Below are 21375 nucleotides of genomic sequence, written 5' to 3'. Positions count from 1 at the left end.
TGTCCAGATAAAAGCAGCTCTGGAATGTTTAATGCTGAGTTATTGGTAATGAAATCATGCAATCATACAGTGCAGGAGGCCATTTGGCCCATTGCGTCCGTGCCGGTTTTTTGAAAGAGCTGTCCAATTGTTCCCACTTCCTTACCTTTTGCTAATATCTCCGCAACCTGCTCTTTTTCACGTATTTCTCTAATTCCTTTTGAAAGTTACTATTGAATCTGCTTCCACCACCCTTTCAGGGGGCGCATTCCAGATCACAACAACTCACTGTGTTAAAAAATCTACTCATCTCCCCCCCCGGTTCTTTTGCCAATTACCTTAAATTTGTGTCCTCTGGTTACTGACCCCCCATGCCACTGGAAACAGTATCTCCTTACTTGCTCTATCAAACCCCTTGATAATTTTGAACACCATTATCAAATTGCCCTTCCTTGTGTGACTGCTCCTGGGCCTGGCCAAGGTGGCCATCCACATGTCCCGGGTATCGCATGCTTGAGGGGGTCACTTGACCTGACTGCCCACCTCTCTTCCACAACTATACCCATGCCCAGGTGTCCCTGGAGAGGAAGCATGGGGTGTCTGCAGGTATACCCTCGAGGCATCGTGTGAGAGGTGGGCACTGTGGGGACCACAGTACAAAAAGGACAGCAACAACAACATCTCTGTCAGGAGCATAGGAACAGGTGGAGGCCACTGAGCCCCTCAAACCTGTTCCAGCATTCAATGAGATCATGGCTCAACTCCATAAATCCATCTATCCTGCCTATACCCCACCCATATCCCGTAATATCTTTGGTTAACAAAAATTTAGCACATTTAAAATTAACAATTGATTTAGGATCAATTGCCATTTGCAAAAGAGAGTTCCAAACTTCTAACACCCTTTGCTAATTTCACTTCTGAAAGGTTGAGCTTTATTTTATAGACTCTGCCCCCTAGTTCTAGACTCCCCAACTAGTGAAAATAGTTTCTCTCTATCTACCCTATCTATTCCCCTTAATATCTTGAAAACTTTGATCAAACCATCCTATAACCTTCTAAATTCCAGGGAACACAACCCTAGTTTGTAAAATCTCCCTTCGTAATTTAGCTCTTGGAGTGCAGGTAAATCTACACAGTGCACTTGCTTTCATGTGATAAATATCCTTTGCTTCTCCTTCTCATTTGGAAGCTGTATTGTTGCTGCCCTTGTGCCAATCTCTTCATGGATGACACTTGGCAATTCTAAAGAGGCGGCTGAATCCGTTGCTAGGCGACGGGATGTGACGCCCCGCCCCTTGGTGGGAGGAGTTTGTAGGGGGGGCGGGTGAAGGGGAAGTGACGAGGGATGGAATGTTCCTGAAAGTTCGAGCAATTTGTTCTAAGTGTTGCGGAGGGACGGTGAGAGAGTGTGGGCCTGGTGAGTGATATTAAAGCTGATTTTGGTGGGGGATGATGAGGATACATTGTATCCTGGAGAAGGGAGGGAAACCCCTATTCGATACACTGGCGGGGCTTTATTGTATCCTTTTTATCAATGATGATTTGGATACATTGTTTTTCTTGCTATTGTATCAATGGTGGGTGCAGTGAGGTGGGTTTAAGGTGTTTTATTATGTGCAGGAGAGGTGAGTCTTCCTGCCTGCGTATTATTGTGCCACTGGCTCTGTATTGATAAAACTGTCTCCCTCCCCTCTATTGTGACAGGCAGCTTGTGGTAGGAGGAGCACTGGGTGTCCGGAGAGGGGTGTGTGTGTGAGTGAGTGTGAGGAGGGGGTTTGTTTCCAAAATATAATTCTTTGAAAAAGGGTGGAGGGAGGCTTCCAAGAGTAGAAAGGAGCCCAATGAGTGGAAGGTGAGTCCTGAGGCACTTTCAGCTCAACCTCCAGTTCAGCATTGAGAAAAGCAAGCAGTTTTTTTTTTCCAGCTCTCTCTTTCTCTCCAATTCCGGCAACAAACCAGAGCACTTTGCTCTGACATCTCGGGTTCAGGGGTCTCCAACCTGGGAACACACACTCCTCCTCTCACTCCCTTCCTCACCAGGTACTGACTGATCAGCTGCAAGAGTTGTATGCCCCCCAAAAAAACAAGGGGGAAAAAAAGAAACTGGCCAGCTTGTTTGAACAAGAAATTGATTCAAGACTCAAGCCTATGATTTCAGTTTTGTGGGGTGAAGGTTAAACTGTTGTGATTTTCATTGGGTCCAGCCTTCTCCATCTCACCAACAACAGAAGGTTGCAGTAGTGCTTCCTGCTAAGTACTGTCTCTCCACTCCCATTGCAGTTTTGTATTGGTGTATTAGTAATATGCAAGTAACATTAAGGCTGAGCTGTACTTTCTTTCAGAAAGAGGGGAATGTGAGGTCTACAGCCTAGACAGGGCAATGGAGCAGAATGAAGGTATGTGAATAGTCAGATTGAAGAGGGCAGGAAGAGCCAATGATCCTCAGGTGATGAAGAATATTAGTGTCAATGCTGTGGGCAGGTCTGGATTGGAGAGTCTCAGAACCAATGGAGGGATGGGCACAGAAAGAAAGAAGAAAAGAAAGACTTGCATTGATATAGTGCTTTTCATGACCAGCCAATGAAGTGTAGTCACTGTAGGAAATGTGGACAGCTGATTTGTGCACAGCAAGCTCCCACAAACAGCATGTGATGACCAGATTTTTAAAAAATATTATAGAATGATTATGGCACAGAAGTTGATTGAGAGCGAGATATTGGCCAGGACACTGGGGGAAAAACCCCCCTGTTCTTTCCCGTAATAGTGGCATGGATTGTTTACATTCCCAGGGTCTTGCTCAAAAGACAGAGCTGGGAAGTGATAAGTTGAACCAGATGATGTAAATTTGAAGCAGAAAAGGAAATCTTTACCCAACAGTGAATAAATGCCTGGAATAATTTGCTCGATTTGGGCAGTCGAGGTAAAGGTACTTGTGATGCTGAAAATATAGGTAGATAATTACAATTGGAGAGTTGGGGTAGTAGCTGAAAGTCGATGGGGTGAATGGTCCTTATTCTCGCCCTGACTTTCCTTCCATTCTTGTATTTTCAGAAGTCTGAGAGTGCAGCTCTGCAGTTGAACTGTTCCCGTTTGTACATTGAACACTTTTGGATCATACCAACCCATTTCCCTATTCAGCTGAAAATATTTATTATTCATTATTTCTGATGCTTTGACAACAGCATCTTGCATTTATATAGTACTGTTAACTTGGTTAAAAAGTCCCAATTCCCATAACAGGAGCATTATCAAACAAAATTTGACACTGAGCCACATGAGCTATTAGGACAGGTGACCAAAAGCTTGGACAATGTGGTGGGTTTTAAGGAGAGACTTAAAGGAGGAGGGAGAGGTGGAAAGGTTTAAGGAGGGAATTCCAGAGCTTGGGGCCCAGGCAGCTGAAGGCATAGCTGCCAATGGAGGCACAAAGGAAATTGGGGATGTGTAGGAGGTCAGAACTTGAGATCTTCTGGCCTCTATAAATTAATGACTCATTGGCACGGCCAAGGTTTTTTTCAAACATTTTTCACAAGATGTGGGCATCACTGGCAAGGCCAGCATTTATTGCCCATCCTTAATTGCCCTTGAGAAGGTGGTGTTGAGCTACTGCCTTGAACTGCTGCAGTTCATGTTTTGAAAGCATTCCCACATTGTTGTTCAGAAGGGAGTTCCAGGGTTTTGATCCAGTGACGGTGAAGGAATGGTGGTATAGTTCCAAGTCAGGGTGGTGGGTGACTTGGAGGGGAGCTTTCAGGTGTTCGTGTTCCCATGCACCTGCTGCCCTTGTCCTCCTCAGCAGTAGAGGTTGCGGGTCTGGAAGGTGCTGTCGAAGGAGCCTTGGCGAGTTGCTGTGCTGCATCTTGTGGATGGTACACACTGCTGCCACTGTGTCGGTGGTGGAGGGAGTGAATGTTTAAGGTGGTAAATGGGGTACCTTGTCCTGGATGATGTTGAGCTTCTTGTGTTGTGATCAGTCAATGGCTGCAAGTTTGAAATTTTGTTAAACAATTAAAATGTTGTCAAACTTTCAGCTAGCTCTTGTATGGAGGTGAGGGCTATTGTGTAATCAGCCTGTTGATGCAGCTAAAATTAGCACAAATTAATTCCCCTTTCTGTGATGCATGCACTATTCTTTTCACAGGAGTCTCTTTGCAATGTGAAATAAGCAGACAGGACTGCCCTTTCTTTTGGTTTGAAGGGTAGTTAAATGCTGTAGCTAAGTCTATATCTGCACCTGATGGGGTGACACACAATATACTTCCCCTGGCTGTGGAGGTGCTCTGAAAGGAGGAGCATTCAATTGTGGGTAATTGAGAGATCCCTGTACTTAGTCTGACAGGGTGAGTTTTATCTTTCGCCTTGTACATACAATATATTTGGGAATAGTTTTCAAGTATTCTATGTGGGTGTTTCCTGCAAATATTGGCACACACCGTCCATAACCTCTGGATGGCCGTCAACTACACAAAGGAAGAAAAAGTGCTGTAGTTGCCGAAACTATTAGTTAACAGCAACAACATGTTTAAAAAGTCATCAACTGTTGAAATTACCAAGAACCTATTGAGATCCCCACATAGCCTGTAGGGTTTGGAAAGCTTTTGATTTTAGATTACCTGATGCAGCTCTCAGCATATGCAGATAATGTGATTTACCTGCACCCCACCCCCCCCAAAAAAAACTATTTTAATGGCGAGATTCTTTTTTGGGGGGGGGGGGGGGGGGCGGGGAATGGGGGTGAGGTGAGAGAGAGTGGAATTGCAGTGGAAATTTTGATTACTAAGCTCCCTAGACAGAGATCCAAGTCCAGCTGGTGACCAGATTCATTATCAAGGATCGGATAGTAAATTGTATTGAACACCAGAGAGTTAAATATTCTTTGGACTACAAAACCCAGACATTGTAAAAATCAGATAAAAGTAGTCAAGTTGTATTTTAGTTGGTGTAAGCAAAACTAAACTTTGACCCAAGAAAACTGTTGTAGATACAAGAGAGGTTGCAACATGGTCTTAGGCCGTTCAGCCCAACCAGTCCATGTTGGACTTTATCCTGCCCTGGGAACACACAATTCCTATGACATTTACCCACCATGCTTCCGTATCCCTTTACCCTTTAACCTCTCTTCCTCCATCCACCTATCCAACCCAATGTTGACATAGAATTTCCTGAATAACATTTGCGCGCACACTGGCCAAAATATCCCCTGCCCCTTAACCGCCTTCCCCTGATTCTTGAATTCCCATGTGTAACACCAAGGAGATTGGCTTGTATTTCTAGTTGATGAAAAAAAATTAATGTCTGTCCATGCTTCCTGTTGAATTTTTAATCGCTGTTTCGTGTTAACCTTTTGCCGCCTTCTGCATTCCTCTGTCCACATTTATAACGCGTTTTCCTGAACATGGTGACTGGGTTCCCACAAATTGCATTCTGTATTTTTCCCTGCTTTAATCGAAATTTTCAGGCCTAAAATAAGCTTTTTAAAGAATTTTAAATCTTAAATTATAAATCTCATCAAGCTATTGTGAAATATATACATAGAATTTTCTTTTAATTGAAGATTTCCACTTCTCAGCCTGGATGACTGTAAGACTGTATGATTTCAGGTTGATATTTTGACTGCTGAGATTGGGGTTGTACAGTCTGAGCACGTGCAGTGTAATTCCCCAAGATGCTATGGTATGGGTCAGTTGTATGAAACAATATTTGACTTCAGGGGATAATGCTTTCTGCCCAGTGGTTTTCCTTCAGATAATTTTAATGAACACGAGGGCCAGGGTGGGGATGAGGACGTCTCTAGTTGTGACACTGCTGCCGTTATCAGGGTGGGGGTAGGCTTGATAAACCAACCATTCCTGCCCTTCATTTTCATATGTGCATAAATTTCAAAAGGCTAACTGAGGTAGATTTCATTTGTATTCCTCTCTGAGAGGTGGGGGTGTACGTGAGGGAAGAGCATAGGCAGACAGTGTCTTTCCTCATTCTAATTCGATTTTATTTTAAGTTTAATTTTGAAAGCAAACGATTTCTGGGGGAAATATTAGAGAAGGTGAGAGGAACAGGGAAATTGGTTTAAGGTGTGAAATTGAGGCCTCAAGGCACCTGTCGTTGGAGAGCAGCTGACTTTGAGTAAGTAGTGACGAGTGACAAGTGGATCTCTCTCCCGTTGCTCACAAGGAAAAATTCAAAAGAAAAACTGAGGGTTCTACAAAAACTGTTGTAAAATTGAAGTCCAGTTGTTCACCTTTCTTTTACACTTCTCTATTCTGATACTGAATTTGCTGGAAGGAAGGTCAAAGGGAGAGTTTACTGTCTGTACAAAGTGCTTCTCACAGCTGTCTTGCCTAAACAAAAACAAGCACAACAGTCTCTTGCCTTATCTGAAAGATTATTTCTGTTTTTAGACCAATGGAGGCCTGCCTTTCAGATTTGAGATCCCTTCTTAGCCTATAAGCATCCTGCACTAGTTCAATGAGGTACAAAAAGAAACTTGTACCTTCCCTATTTGTTGATTCAGTGATATAATCCTGAGTCCGGTTCTATTTGAAAGACGGTTGTAAGTGTTTGCCATTGGGTGTTCTGGAGGTATATGAATGAGGAGATTGTACCTGGACTGTTTGGATCTGAAGTGGACAACATAAGAATTAAATATAGGCATTGATATAGCACCTTGTATGTCCTCGAGCTGTCCCAAAAAAGTGCCAGGGTTGTTAATTTTCTCGAAGTGTGGTCTGTGTTTTGTCAGCTTCTGCAGATGCCAGTCTGTGCACAGTAAGCTCCCACAACCAGCAATCCGATCAGTGTCCAAGTTAATTCAAATTTTGTTTTAATGGTGTTGGTTGAGGGACTACTTCAGATTCTTTTAAATTCACCTGGACTGATTCAAAAAAATTATTATTTTTATTTGTTCATGGGATGTGGGAATTGCTGGCTACGCCACCATTTTATTGCCCTTGAGAAGGTGGTGGTGAGCAGACTTCTTGAACTGCTACAGTCCATGTGGGGTAGGTACACTCACAGTGCTGTTAGGAAAGAAGTTCCAGGATTTTGACCCAGCGACAGTGAAGGAACGGCGATATAGTTCCAAGTCAGGATGGTGTGTGACCTTGGAGGGGAACTTGCAGGTGGTGGTGTTCCCATGCATCTGCTGCCCTTGTCCCACCATTGGTAGAGGTTGTCGGTTTGGAAGGTGCTATCTAAGGAGCTTTGGTGCATTGCTGCAGTGCATCTTTGGTACACATTGCTACCACTGTGCGTCTGTGGTGGAGGGAATGATTATTTGTAGATGGGGTGCCAATCAAGCAGGCTGCTTGGTCCTGGATGGCGTCGAGCTTCTTGAGTGTTGTTGGAACTGCACCCATCCAGGCAACTGGAGAGTATTCCATCACACTCCTGACTTGTGCCTTGTAGATGGTGGACAGGTTTTGGGAAGTCGGGAGGTAAGTTACTCGCTGCAGGATTCCTAGCCTCTGACTTGCCTTTGTAGCCACGGTATTTATATGGCTACTCCAGTTGAGTTTCTGGTCAATGTTAATCCCCAGGATGTTGATAGTGGGGGATTCAACAATCTTAATGCCGTTGAATGTCAAGGGGAGATGGTTAGATTCTCTCTTGTTGGAGATGGTCATTGCCTGGCACTTGTGTGGTGTGCATGTTACTTGCCACTTATCAGCCCAAGGTTGGATATTGTCCAGGTCTTGCTGTATTTCTACAATGACTGCTTCGGTATCTGAGGAGTCGCAAATGGTGCTAAACATTGTGCGATCATCAGCGAACATCCCCACTTCTGACAATGCTGGGCATAAAATTAAACTAAGTGTTGGTGCACATGTGACGGAGGCAGTTATCCTGTAGGCTTGCAGAGTGAAAATAAAGTTCATGTTATTGCCTGACCGAGAGGAAGAGTCAATATTTCTGGAATGCTGTAAGAGAGTAAGATTATTGGTCAGGCAAAAGTGTTCTGTGTGACTGTATTTTTAATCTATCCTGAACTCGGTGGGTGGAGAGAAACTGTGGTAATAGAAACAAAAGATGTAGAGAGGAACTGGAAAAGGTGCAAGAAAAACTTACATGAACATACAATCACGGAGCAGGAGTAGGCCACTCGGCCCTTTGAGCCTGCTACACCATTCAATAAGTTCATGGCTGAAAAGACACCAGAACGGAGCTGTTATTGCTATTAGGAAAGATTGAGCAAGCTGGAGCTCTTTTCTTTACAAAAGCTGAGGTGAGACCTAATAAAGTCTTTAGAATAATGAAGGGGTTTGATATATTTCCATTTGTAGGGGAGTCCTAAATAATATAGTTACTGATAAATCCAGTAAGGAATTCAGACGAAACTGCTTTTCCACAGGGTGGTGAGTGTGAAACTTGCTACCACATGGAGTAGTTGAGGTGAATAGCATTGATGCATTTAAGCGGATGCTAAGTTAAGTACATGAGGGAGAAAGGGTGAGATGAGGTAGGGTGGGAGGAGGCTCAAGTGGATCTTAAACATAAGAATGGAGCTTCCCAATAGCTTGTTGAGTAAATATATCAGCTGGGGGTGGCACAGACCCAGGCGGATTGAAGTTCCCAGGTTAGCTGATCTTAACCAGGGTACTGCAGTTCACCTCAGAGAGCCAGGTCTGGGAAGCAGAACAAACAGCCAGGCTTCTCCTAGTCTGAGTGACTCCATCTCAAAAGTATGTGTGTATGGCTATCGGACAAGAATGAGATCAAGTTTGAGAGATTCATCCTGTTCTGGTCCCTGTCTGAGATTGCAGTTCGTCACGTGAAAAAATAAGAGACTTGCATTTCTGTAGCACCTTGCAGGACCCCAAGATGTCCCAAAGCACTTTCCAGTAAAATTAAACATTTTTGACCTGTAGTCAGTTATAAATTAGGAAATGTGGCAGTCAATTTGCATACAGCAATCTCCCATAAACAGCGATATGATTTTCACTAAATCATCCGGTTTTTTTTTTTAGTGATGTTGATCGAGGGATAAATATTGGCCAGAAGTAGTCCCCTGCTGTTCTTCAAAATAGCGACTGAGATCTTCTACACTTACCTGAGAGGGAAGATAAGCTCTTGGTTTAACGTCTCATTGGAAAGACAGCATCCCCGTCAGTACCTCAGTGCTGCACTGGAGCCTCAGCCTAGATCACAGGCTCAAGTCTGGGAAGTGGGGCTTGAACCCGTGACCTAGTAACTCAGATGGGAGTGCTACCCACAGAGCCACAGTTGAGACCTACCTAACAACACTCAGTCTAGGCTTGCGTGTGAAGAGAATGCTACATTGACCAGGGTGCAAGTGGGTGATTAGTGGAAAAATACCTCATTGTCTTTGGCTGCCTTGGTGGAGGAGAGAAGTGAATGGTATATTCCTGTAGTGCTGAGAGTGAGCTTTGAATGCTCAACCAATTTCATGTGATCTCTTTTTCCTACCTTTTTATAGGTATAAAATGGGGAAGGATTATTATAAAATCCTGGGCATTAATAAAGGAACAGCAGAAGAAGATATCAAGAAAGCATATAGGAAACTAGCCCTTAAATACCATCCTGACAAAAACAAATCTCCAGATGCAGAGGATAAGTTCAAGGAAATTGCTGAGGCATATGATGTACTGAGCGACCCCAAGAAACGGGAAATCTACGACCAATTTGGAGAGGAAGGTAAGAAAGGAAAATGGAGATTTAATCTGAAATCTCATTGTCTGTACCAGGTATCAACGTGCTTTGTGAAATATCACACTTGTATGATTCTGAAAAAGCTGGAGTGCTCAAACCATGAGCAATATGCAAATTGGGACATCTGGTGACTTTACCCAGACCTGTTTGTGCGTCTGTTATTTTAATACCTAATTTGTCTGTCCTGAATTTGTAGTTGGAGATTTGAGGTGAGGGAGGAGGGATTTACCTATTACCTTTGGCGGGGGAGGCTGGTTTTAGTGTTATTGCCTCATTGATGGATGGATCCTAAATCAGTTGGTATCAGTGGCACATTACTGGGAATGTGGATTTATAGTCCATGCCTATTGACACATGAGAACAAAAAGCTTGGAAGCTTTAAAGTGTACCCGTCACCAATGCTAGACCTGCACTTCACCCCATTGTTAGACAGCTTAAATACTCTACATGTAACCCCTATTTGGAAGGACAGAATCTGGGTTTATTCCAAAACAAGATAGAGAGGCACTGGATAAGGTACAAAGAAGATTCATAAGGATGATATCAGAACTAAGAGGTTGTACTTATCAGTAATAGAAGAACAGGCTGGTGCTCTCTCCACTAGGAAAGAGAAGGCTAAAGGGTTGACATGATAGAGGACAATAAAGGGTTTGATAGGGTAGATGTAGAGAAGGTGTTTCTACTTGGGAGACCAAAACTAGGGGCCATAAATATAAGATAGTCACTAAGAAATCCATTGGGGAATTCAAGAGAAACATCTTTACCCAGAGAGTGGTGAGAATGTGGAGCTCGCTACCACAGGGAGTAGTTGGTGAATAGTATAGATGCATTTAAGGAGAAGCTAGATAAACACATGAGGGCGAAAGGAATAGAAGGATATTTATTTTATTTTAGAGATACAGGCCCTTCGACTCACCGAGTCTGTGCCAACAAACAACCACCCGTTTTATACTAATCCTACATTAATCCCATATTCCTACCACATCCCCACCATTCTCCTACCACCTACCTACACTAGGGGCAATTTACAATGGCCAATTACCTATCAACCTGCAAGTCTTTGGCTGTGGGAGGAAACCGGAGCACCCGACGGAAACCCACGCGGTCACAGGGAGAACTTGCAAACTCTGCACAGGCAGTACCCAGAACCGAACCCAGGTCGCTGGAGCTATGAGGCTGCGGTGCTAACCACTGCGCCACTGTGCTGCCCATATCTTGATAGGGTGAGTTGAGGAGGGGTGGGAGGAGGCTCGTGTGGATCATAAACGACGTCAGGGACCAGTTGGGTTGAATGGCCTGTTCCTGTGCTGTAGACGTTGCATAAATCAATCTAGTTTGAGTGGTCATGATATGAGAATTTCCTACCCCAGTGTAATGCTGTACTGCATATTGAAGGTACCAACTAAGATGAACTCCTTTTTGATTCTTTAAAAAAAATCTTGGTACTTTACTATGCTCTGTGCTCCTATTGTAAAGAAGAATTTACTGGGTATTACAGACTATCCTGGAGTTAATATTGTTTGACATTTGAGTGCTTAACACCGTTTGCAGACATTAACTCACACAAAATAAAGAGGTTCACAATGAAAGAAATTGCCATAAGCTTTTAAAGAAAGGAAGACTTGCATTTCTCTTTGTATTTTTTTTTAACAACCTCAGGATGTCTCAAAGTACAGTCAATGAAGTACTTTTTTTTTGAAGTGTAGTCACTGTTGGAATGTAGGAACATTGTAGCCAAATTGCACACAGCAAGCTCCCACAAACAGAAATGTGATCATGAACAGATCATCAGTTTTAGGGATGTTGGTTGAGGGATAAATATTGGCCGGGACATGGGGAGAATTTCCATGCTCCTCTTTAAAATAGCATTATGGAATCTTTTACGTCCACCTGACAGGCCGGGCAGGGTTTAACGTCTCATCCAAAAAAAAAAGGCACAATAGACACTGCAGTGTTCCCTCAGTACTGCACTGGGAGTGTCGGCCTAGATTTTGAGTCTCTAGAATGGGACTTGTACCTACAACCTTCTTAATGTGTGATAGAGTGGTTCTCCTTCACACAAAGTAGATAACACTTAGAATGGACTGCCAGATAGAGTAGTGGAGCTGTAAAACTAAAACTATTAGATGCTGCAGTGGAGGGGAGGAATAGCACTGTTGGGGTATCTATTTCTGGATGAGTAATTGAAGATGGGCAAAATATCTTTCCTCATTCACAATTATCTTGTGGCTTCCAGTTATAGTCCCTCTTCTGATTAGGGAGGATATGTTCTGTCCCCATTCTGGATTGAAGCCACCCCTTTCTTGGGATATTGTGAGGAAGCCAGCATGGAAACTAACTGCGGTAATTGTGCTGTCTTAGCAACAGGAATGAGCTGTTAGATATTTCCATCTCGAACTTTGCTACGGCTTTCAAAATAATGGATGTGTACGTTTTTATTAAGTTTAGTACCACTGAAGAATTGCATCCATACACTTTGTAACCCAAAATAGTGATAAAAGGCTTTATTTGTCACTTTTAATTGCTACTTTTGAGTTTGTTAGACATTGTATGTTGACAGAGCTGGCTGAAGATAGTGATTCACTGCAGAGCTGAATTAAAATGCAAACCAAGTGGCAAATAAACAGAAATCCTCTGGGTCAATGAACAGACGTAACTTTCTTCTTGGGGCTGAATTCAGTAATAAAGCATTTACTCTGGTAAAAGCAGGTTACCAGCTATACTTGAGTAAAAGTCTTCTAATAAAGGACTGGGCTTAAATCTTCTCGTCCCGAACAATTGGAGTGAAATGTTTCTCACTGTATCCTAACTTGCACAAAGTTTTGCTCACCCATCATCCCTGTGCTTGCTGGTCCTGGTCCAACACAAGTGGATTTTAAAATTCTCATCCTTCTGTTCTTATCCCTCTATGGCCTCACCCTTCCCTATCGCTGTAATCTGCTCCAGCCCTCCAACCCCCTGTGTTCCTCCAATTCTGACATCTCGTACATCCCCGATATTTTTCATGGCTCCACCGTTGGCAGCTGTGCATTCAGCTACAATTGGCTGTAAAGCACTTCAGGATGTCCTGAGGGTGTGAAAGGTGCTATATAAATGCAAGTTCTTTCTTTGACTCTCTTCCCAGTGCTAGAATGGCTGAAACCAATAGCAGAGCTCTTAATGTTGCCCTGGCTGAGATTGGCTAACTTAGCACTGACCTGAAATCAAACCTGTAACTTTCCTGCTCTCTGACCTTCTAGCTCCACAAGCATTGTATTGACCCACTCGGCTACCAGAGTTATCCACCAGCTTTATCCGCATGAGCCTCTCTCTGAATGATCATTGTTGGATGCTGATGAATCCATTTTGTCCTGTACTGGTCAGCACTTGGGAACAAAAAGAAAATGATTTCCGGGAAGGTTCTAGTTGATATCAGCTGAATGTGTGAATAATTTCCATCCTGCTACAGTAATATTGTTATCGTAACTCGTATCGCTTGGATGTGAAGTCTTGTTTCACTCGAGCTCCCTCCTTTCATAAGTCAAAGCATGTGAAACTACCAAGAAGTCGTCTGTACGTTCAGTGTGTATTGCACCTGACATGGGACAACATTCATCTCGAGTCTGCATGCTAATAGCAGCCACTTGGGAACATGGGAGCAATATGAGGCCATTCAGCCCCCAGTCCCTCAAGCCTGTTCTGTCATTCAATTAGCTTGTGGCTGATCTATATCTTGACTTCATTTACCTGCCTTGGTTTCATATTCCTAACAAAAGTCTATCGATCAGTTTTTTTTTTTCAGTTGACCCACCCCGGCAGCCTCAATAGCTTTCTGTGGGCGGAGAGAGTTCCAGATTTCCACTACCCTTTGTGTGAAGAAGTGCTTCCTGACATCACCCCTGAGCAGCCCAGCTTCCATTTTACGATCTTCCAAGGACTCTTGTGTTCCTCCAGTTCTGGCCACTTGCACATCCCTGATTACCTTCACTGCTAAGTTGCGCCTTAAACCAAGCTTTTCGTCACCCACCCTGATATCTCCTGTGAGCCAGGATTAATATTCACTTCCTGTGAAATGCCTTGGGATGTTTCCCTTCATTAAAGACTCTAAATAAATAAATGCTGTTTCTTTGGGAAGTAACGGTTGAACCCCATATTTTATCTGACAATTTAACAACTTTGCATTTCCCTTCCCTGCCCCCTCACGGAGCCTGCAGTTGGACATTCAGTATTGAAACTTGATCTCTCCCGTGTGCTCTTGTTGGTCTTGTCGGGATCAGCGAATTCACCGTTTTGGTAGCTGAAAAATATCACTGTTAATTCTCATTGTTTTTCCAAACTAATCCCATTGTTTTCCCCCTCTCTCTCAGGGTTAAAAGGTGGTGGATCTGCTGGTCCCAATGGCACCAACTTCCAGTACACATTCCATGGAGATCCACACGCTGTGTTTGCCGAATTTTTTGGCGGGAGGAATCCATTCGATATGTTCTTTGGACAAAGAAATGGCGAGGAAGACATGGAGATCGACGATGATCCCCTGAGCTCTTTCAGTGGATTTAGCATGGGCGGCATGGGAGGTATGGGCAACATGGGAGGTATGGGCAACATGGGTGGTGTGTCTGGGTTTCACCGACCGCGGGGGTCTGCCAAAAAGCAGGACCCTCCCGTCACTCATGAGCTGAAAGTTTCCCTGGAAGAAATTTTTATCGGCTGCACCAAGAAGATGAAGATCCGGCGGAAGCGGCTGAACCCCGACCGGCGTACGTCGAGACAGGAGGACACCATCCTCACCATCGAAATCAAGAAGGGTTGGAAAGAAGGTACGAAGATCACCTTCCCCAAGGAAGGGGATGAAACTGCCAACAACATTCCAGCAGATATCATTTTCGTCCTAAAGGACAAGCCACATCCAATCTTTAAGCGGAGTGGGTCCGATATCATCTACCAAGCAAAGATCAGCCTCCGAGAGGCAAGTGCTCATTTGATTTGTTTAAGTGGTGTAGATGTGAAGGCTGTGGAGAGAGTGCAGAAGAGTTTTACTACAATGGTTCCAGGAATGAAAGGTTATCTGTTCTGTGGCGAAACTAGAGAAGCTGGGATTGCTCTCTTTAGAGTAGAGAAGGTTAAGGGTATTTTAAGAGGTTTTCAAAACTTACCACTTTTGGTAGGGTAAGAAATGAGAAGCTGTTTACGCTGGAGGTAACCAAAGGATACATTTAAAATTGGTAAAATAAACAGATAGGGAGATAAGAATTTTTTTGATGAAACATGAAAGGAGGAAATTTCAAGGGGTGGCGCAGTGGTTAGCACCGCAGCCTCACAGCTCCAGCGACCCGGGTTCGATTCTGGGTACTGCCTGTGTGGAGTTTGCAAGTTCTCCCTGTGACCGCGTGTGTTTCCGCTGGGTGCTCCGGTTTCCTCCCACGGCCAAAGACTTGCAGGTTGATGGGTAAATTGGCCATTGTAAATTGCCCCTAGTGTAGGTAGGTGGGAGGAGAATGGTGGGGATATGGTAGGGAATTTGGGATTCATGTCAGATTAGTATAAATGGGTGGTTGTTGGTCGGCACAGACTCGGTGGGCCGAAGGGCCTGTTTCAGTGCTGTATTGCTCTATGACTCTATGTTGTGATCTGGAATGCACTGCCTGAAAGGGGGGTGGAAGCAGATTCCATAGTAACATTCAAGAGGGAATTGGATCTCTACTTAAAAAGGTCACAATTTCTTGGGCGGTGGGCAGGGTGAGGGAGGAGGCTTAGTGGGACTAATTGGATGCTAGCACATACACGATGGGCCGAATGGTGGCCTCCTGTGCTGTATTCTATGATTTTTATTTTAAAATGACATTTTAGTCATTTTATCTGCGCTCCTCCAATTCTGGCCTCTTATGCATCCCTGATTTTTATCGCTCAACCATTGGTGGCCACGCCTTTAGTTGCCTTGGCTCTAAGCTCTGGAATTCCCTCCCTAAATCTCTCTGCTTCTCCACCTCACCCTCCCTTTTAAGATGTTTCTTAAAATATATCTTTTGATCGAGCTTTTGGTCACCTGTTCTAATATCACCTTGGGTAAACTCTCAAATGTTTGTCTGAACATGCTCCAGTGAAGCACTTTAGGATGTCTTACTCCGTTGGCTGAGTTATATAAATGCAAGTTGTTGAGGCTATTCCTACATGCTTCTGTGATGGCAGCTAGGTCTACTAACACATCTGTTCCTTTTGCTACCTAGGCATTATGCGGTTGCACATTATCTATACCGACATTGGATAAGAAAACCCATATGATGGCATTCAAGGATGTCATTCAGGCAGGCTCACAGAGAAGGATATCAGCTGAAGGATTGCCACTGCCAAAGCAACCAGACCGCCGTGGTGATTTGGTAATCGAGTTTCACGTGCGTTTTCCAGAATCTCTATCAAACGCAACAAAGGAAAAACTCAAGGAACTCCTGCCACTGTAACTGTTATGGAAATCTTGGGAGTCCAGTGATTGTGTGGGTGGGGAAAGGAAAGAAATTGTATTGTAGTGGACTGTAACTGCTAGGCTGTGGTCTTAAAGTAGCCACCCCAACTTGGACACTTACTATTGAGCAAGTTGCTTAATGGGCTTTTTAAAAAATATATATTCCAGTCTTTACATAATTGGGAACTGTTGGTATACAGACTACCTTCAGAACACTGCAGCACCAACTGTTCAACCCTGTATGCTCTGTTGTTCAGTGTAAATAATGCACCCATTTGTAACCAAAAATAATATGCGATGCATAAATAGTATTGGCCATTCTATTCAAATATTGTCTGTCTGTAATGTGGCTCATTACCTCTTTGTTAAAACAATAAATCATTTTTCTTCATTTTCTCAATATTGTACTGATTTTGCAGACCTGTACCAAAGCTCTGAATCAAAAATGGGTTTACCTTTTGGGAGGGTGGGGAAACTCTTGGACACGCTGGCAAGCCCAACATTTATTGCTCATCTCTATTTGCTCTCGAGAAGGTGGTTGTGAACTGCTTTCTTGAATCGCTGCAGTCAGTGTAGTGAATGTGCTCCCACAGTGCTGTTAGGGAGGAAGTTTCAGGATTTTGGAGCCAGCAACCAAGAAGGAACAGTGATATATTTCCAAGTCAAGATGGTGTGTAACTTGGAGTTGGTGTTCCTATGCACTTGCTGCCCTTGTCCTTCTAAGGGGTGGAGGCTGTGGGTTTGGGACGTGATGTCGAAGGAGACTTGGCGAGTTGCTGCAGTGCATCTTGTAAATGGTATGCACTGCAGGCATGGTGTGTCACTGTTGGAGGAAGTGGGAACTTTTTGAGTGGTGGTGAAGCTGCATCCATCCAAGCAAGTGGAGAGTATTCCTTCACTCCTGATTTGTAGGTAGTGGAAAGATTATGAAATGTTTGAGTTACCCACTACAGAATACCCAGCTTCTGACCTCAAGATATAAGCTACATTAAAGGTGTTATACAAATGCTAGATGTTTTTGTTTCTTTACAATGCAAAGAATGCTACAATTTCTTGGTTTTCATTAAGGTTTTTTTCTAACGAAAGGAAGAATTGAAGGGAAACATGGCTGCCAATTTATAAGTAGCAAGATCTCAAAAATAGATATGAGGCAAATGACCAGATAATTTGTTTTAAGGGGTGGTGAGGGAAGAGGTATTTTGAGAGATTTGTTGACCAGGACAACTGCTCCACTCTCCTGTGTGTAGCATCATGTGATCTTGCATATCCAACTGAAAGTCTCTCACAACATACGTGCCCAAGGAAGCTTAGCAGGAGGTCCACTATTATCATCTCTTGGCAACTCTGGATAGACGACAAAATCAATGTAACTGGAAATAACTACTTTAAAAGTTATGTTTCTCTAACCTCTTGTTCATCCTGAACTATTTGTGCTAGCAGAAGTTGACTCAATGTTTTTTCTGCACAAGTTCACATCTGGCAGTAGTGGTGTTAAGAGGGATTCATGTAACCAGTACAATTCTGTGTACTTTGTCAGAACAAGGGGATCCTGTCATGCATCCCATGTGTTCATGGCCTTTTTTAAAAATAGTGATAATTTCTTCCAATGTAGAAGAGAGAGACTGTACATCCTTCCATTCTACCACGTGTACTAATCGAATCCTTCTAATTCCTTCCTTATCTATTTTAATAAATTTTAAGAGTAGATTCTAAACACGAACTACAGCCGCTTTATTTTGTGTTGTCTGTTTTTTTTTTAGAGATACAGCACTGAAACAGGCCCTTCGGCCCACCGAGTCTGTGCCGACCATCAACCACCCATTTACACTAATCCTACACTAATTCCATATTCCTACCACATCCCCACCTGTTCCTATATTTCCCTACCACCTACCTATACTAGGGCAATTTATAATGGCCAATTAACCTATCACCCTGCAAGTCTTTGGCATGTGGGAGGAAACTGGAGCACCCGGAGGAAACCCACGCAGACACAGGGAGAACTTGCAAACTCCACACAGGCAGTACCCAGATTTGAACCCGGGTCGCTGGAGCTGTGAGGCTGCGGTGCTAACCACTGTGCCGCCCTGTTGACTGAACGTTATCCAGGAATTGTAATGTTTGACAGACAAGACTGCATTGATACTCTATTATATGAACCTCCTTGAAATAAGCTGCTCTGTTCAATGCCAGCAGTCGAATGTTAGTGTTTTCAGATCTGTCTGCGGACACTTGCCTTGTTTAAAGTGGGGGCAAGTTGGAAAAAGATCATCTATACAAAATGAACTACTGTATAGTGGGCACTTTAATGCAGTGTAACAGGCAGAATTCAGGTGGTGCATTTTATTCTGTAAGCTCGCCCCTAAATATGCTTTAGAAGTTTTTTTTTTAATGAAAAAGCTTTTAATTCCTTCTATGAGCCGATACAAAGGTAGGCTGATATCCAGCCTAACATCTGAAACAAATGGCCCACAGAAACTTCAGATATATCCCTGTATCGTTGGTCTCTCTCAGACTGCCCGAACAGTGTGATGAACAGGATTACAATCAGTGCATAATCAACAGAACAAGTGGGGAAAGTTGGAAGAAATATTTTTCAAAGTTGGTTTATTGAATAGTGGAATGCTTCACCAATAGTAGCTATCGAGCAGAGACTTGGAATTAAAGTACATAAAAGTTTATGTTCAGTCATCGACATGGTGTGTTTCAAGGTCTGTTTCTTCCTGTGCCAGTGAGGGCTGAGAAAAGAAAAAGTAACTGGGAGAGTCTAAGAGGAATGCCACATAAAGCCAAAAGAAAGGCGAATACTACCTTTGAGGGATAGAATCATAAAATTGCATAGCACAAGAGATGGCCCATCATGTCTGCCACCTCTGAGCTACCCAATTAGTTCCACACAGGCATGCAAATTTTTCTTTCAAGTATTTATCCAATTCCACTTAGAAAGTTACGATTGAATCTGCTTCCATCACCCTTTTCAGAGATTTGAAGGGTGATTTCCATTACAGGGTTGTGGCGATGACACACACAGTTTGCTCTTGGCTGCACTCCTCGATGTAAATTGGCTGACATTCAGCGAACCAACAGCATTGCTTTCTTCTAATGCACCACCTAGTTGAGCCTGCCTGTTCATGTAAAGTAAATGTGGGGAACTAGTTTAGTACATTTATGTTACATAGAATGTGCATTGCAGAAACAGACCATTTGGCCCAACTAGTGCATGGTGGTGTTTAGGCTCCACATAAGTTTCCACCCTACTTCATTTCACCTTATCAACATATCCTATTCCTTTCTCCCTCATGTTTATCCACCACCTCCTTCACTTCAGCTACTCTCTGTGACAACAAGTTCCACATTCTTACCACTCTCTGGGTGAAGGAAGTTTGTCCTTAATGAATTTATTAGTCACCATTTTACATTTATGGCCCCTAGTTTTGGATGACAAGGAGATCAGCAGTGCTATTCAAAGAACAGTACAGCACAGGAACAGGCCATTTGGCCCTCCAAGCCTGCGCCGGTCTTGATGCCTGCCTAAACTAAAACCTTCTGCACTTCCGGGGTCCGTATCCCTCTATTCCCATCCTATTCATGTATTTGTCAAGATGCCTCTTAAACGTCTCTATGGTACCTGCTTCCACCACCTCCCCCGGCAACAAGTTCCAGGCACTCACCACCTGCCGCTTATAACTTTGTAAACCTCTATCATGTCGCCCCTCTACCTCCGTCGTTCCAATGAAAACAATCTGAGTTTATCCAACCTCTCCTCATAGCTAATGCCCTCCAGACCAGGCAACGTCCTGGTAAATAAAAGCAAAATACTGCGAATGCTGGAAATCTGAAACAAAAACAAGAAATGCTGGAACCACTCAGCAGGTCTGGCAGCATCTGTGAAAAGAGAAGCAGAGTTAACGTTTCGGGTCAGTGACCCTTCTTCGGAACATCCTGGTAAACCTCTTCTGTACCCTCTCCAAAGCCTCCACGTCCTTCTGGTAGTGTGGCGACCAGTTCAGTTTGACAAATATTTAAAAGCAACATCCGCCAGACAGCCATTTAATTTTACTTTGAGAAATAAGTGAATTGGTGTGGCAATAATCTCCTGCTGACTTACAAAAGCAATGAGTTAGCATCAAGGAATGGCAGAGAATATAATACACATTATTGTGGTTAGTCAGCAATAAAATGATAACCTTTTAACAAAACGTAATGGCTGAACTCAGTATAAATTATCTATGCTGACAGGGCACTATGAAGAAAGTCAGATGTATGAGAATACCGAAACTCCCTGTACTTTCACGTGAAGTATTGTGTATAATGCATTCTATAGAATGGAATTTGCTGGAAAGTGAGAATGACTCACTCAGATGTTGGGTGTGTAGCACTTGTTTGTTACAATGGATCAGATCCCTCACCTCTGGCAATGACCCTGTCTTTTACTTTAAAAAAACCCCCAAAAATTTGCATTCATATAGTGCCTTTCACAAACTTGGGTCATCCCAAGACACTTAGAGCTAATGAAGTACTTTTGATGTTTAATCACGGTTGCAGGAAACGCAGCAGCTGATATTTCGCACAGCAAGCTCCCACAAACATTCATGTAAATGTGGGCAGATTATTTGTTTTTAAGGTATTGGTTGAGGAGTAAATATTGGGCAGGGCACTGGAGAGAACACACTCTTCTTTGAAATTGTGCTGTGGGATCTTTTACGACCCCCTAAGAGAGTGTCCCAGCTGAAAGACAGCCTCAGACAGCACCTTCCAAACCCGCGACCTCTACCAACTAGAAGGACAAGGGCAGCAAATACATGGGAACACCACCACCTGCAAGTTCCCCTCCAAGTCACACACCATCCTGACTTGGAACTATAATCGCCATTCCTTCACTGTTGCTGGGTCAAAATCCTGGAACTCCCTTCCTAACAGCACTGTGGGTGTACCTACCTCACATGGGCTGCAGCGGTTCAAGAAGGCAGCTCACCACCACCTTCTCAAGGGCAATTAGGGATGGGAAATAAATGCTGGCCTGGCCAGCGACGCCCACATCCCATGAATGAATTTTTAAAAAGCCAGCACCTCTGCCAGTGCAGCACTCTCTCAGTACTGCATTGGGGATATCAATCTACATTGCGGGGCGCGAACCCACAACCTCCTGACTCAGAAGGCGCATGCAACCAACTGAGTCACACACGTGAATCTTAAAATTAATTATATATTCATATAATTTGAATTTCTTCTTCCGATTGGTGAAACCTGTCATTAATATTGAATTGCACGTTTATTGGCCGTATTAAGAT

The 21375-nt window shown here is 43.5% G+C and overlaps 1 protein-coding gene across 2 annotated transcripts; it reads left to right on the top strand.

The window, feature by feature from the left end:
* The first annotated feature begins 1293 nt into the window (after nt 1-1293).
* Nucleotides 1294-16480, top strand: LOC137355747 (dnaJ homolog subfamily B member 1-like). 2 transcript variants are annotated; one of them, XM_068021229.1, is made up of 5 exons: nt 1322-1399; nt 2325-2378; nt 9416-9633; nt 13995-14593; nt 15852-16480. In XM_068021229.1, the coding sequence occupies exons 3-5, from the start codon at nt 9423-9425 to the stop codon at nt 16080-16082; spliced, it is 1041 nt and encodes a 346-aa protein (XP_067877330.1). In that variant the 5' UTR covers nt 1322-1399; nt 2325-2378; nt 9416-9422; the 3' UTR covers nt 16083-16480. The 2 variants fall into 2 exon arrangements, with proteins under 2 accessions (XP_067877329.1, XP_067877330.1); XM_068021228.1 differs by lacking the exon at nt 2325-2378 and having other exon boundaries at nt 1294-1399.
* The last annotated feature ends 4895 nt before the right edge of the window (nt 16481-21375 follow it).

This window comes from Heterodontus francisci, chromosome 43 (assembly GCF_036365525.1).
Source record: "Heterodontus francisci isolate sHetFra1 chromosome 43, sHetFra1.hap1, whole genome shotgun sequence".
Lineage (NCBI taxonomy): Eukaryota > Metazoa > Chordata > Chondrichthyes > Heterodontiformes > Heterodontidae > Heterodontus > Heterodontus francisci.
Note: the sequence above shows the minus strand (reverse complement) of the source record. Positions and strands in the feature narration are given on the sequence as shown.

Excerpts from the sequence above, each read along its gene's own strand:
- LOC137355747 (XM_068021228.1), top strand. The coding sequence starts at position 9,423 with ATGGGGAAGGATTATTATAAAATCCTGGGCATTAATAAAGGAACAGCA. Across the intron at positions 9,634-13,994 it reads CGACCAATTTGGAGAGGAAG|GGTTAAAAGGTGGTGGATCT; the intron begins GTAAGAAAGGAA and ends CCTCTCTCTCAG. Across the intron at positions 14,594-15,851 it reads CAAAGATCAGCCTCCGAGAG|GCATTATGCGGTTGCACATT; the intron begins GCAAGTGCTCAT and ends TTTGCTACCTAG.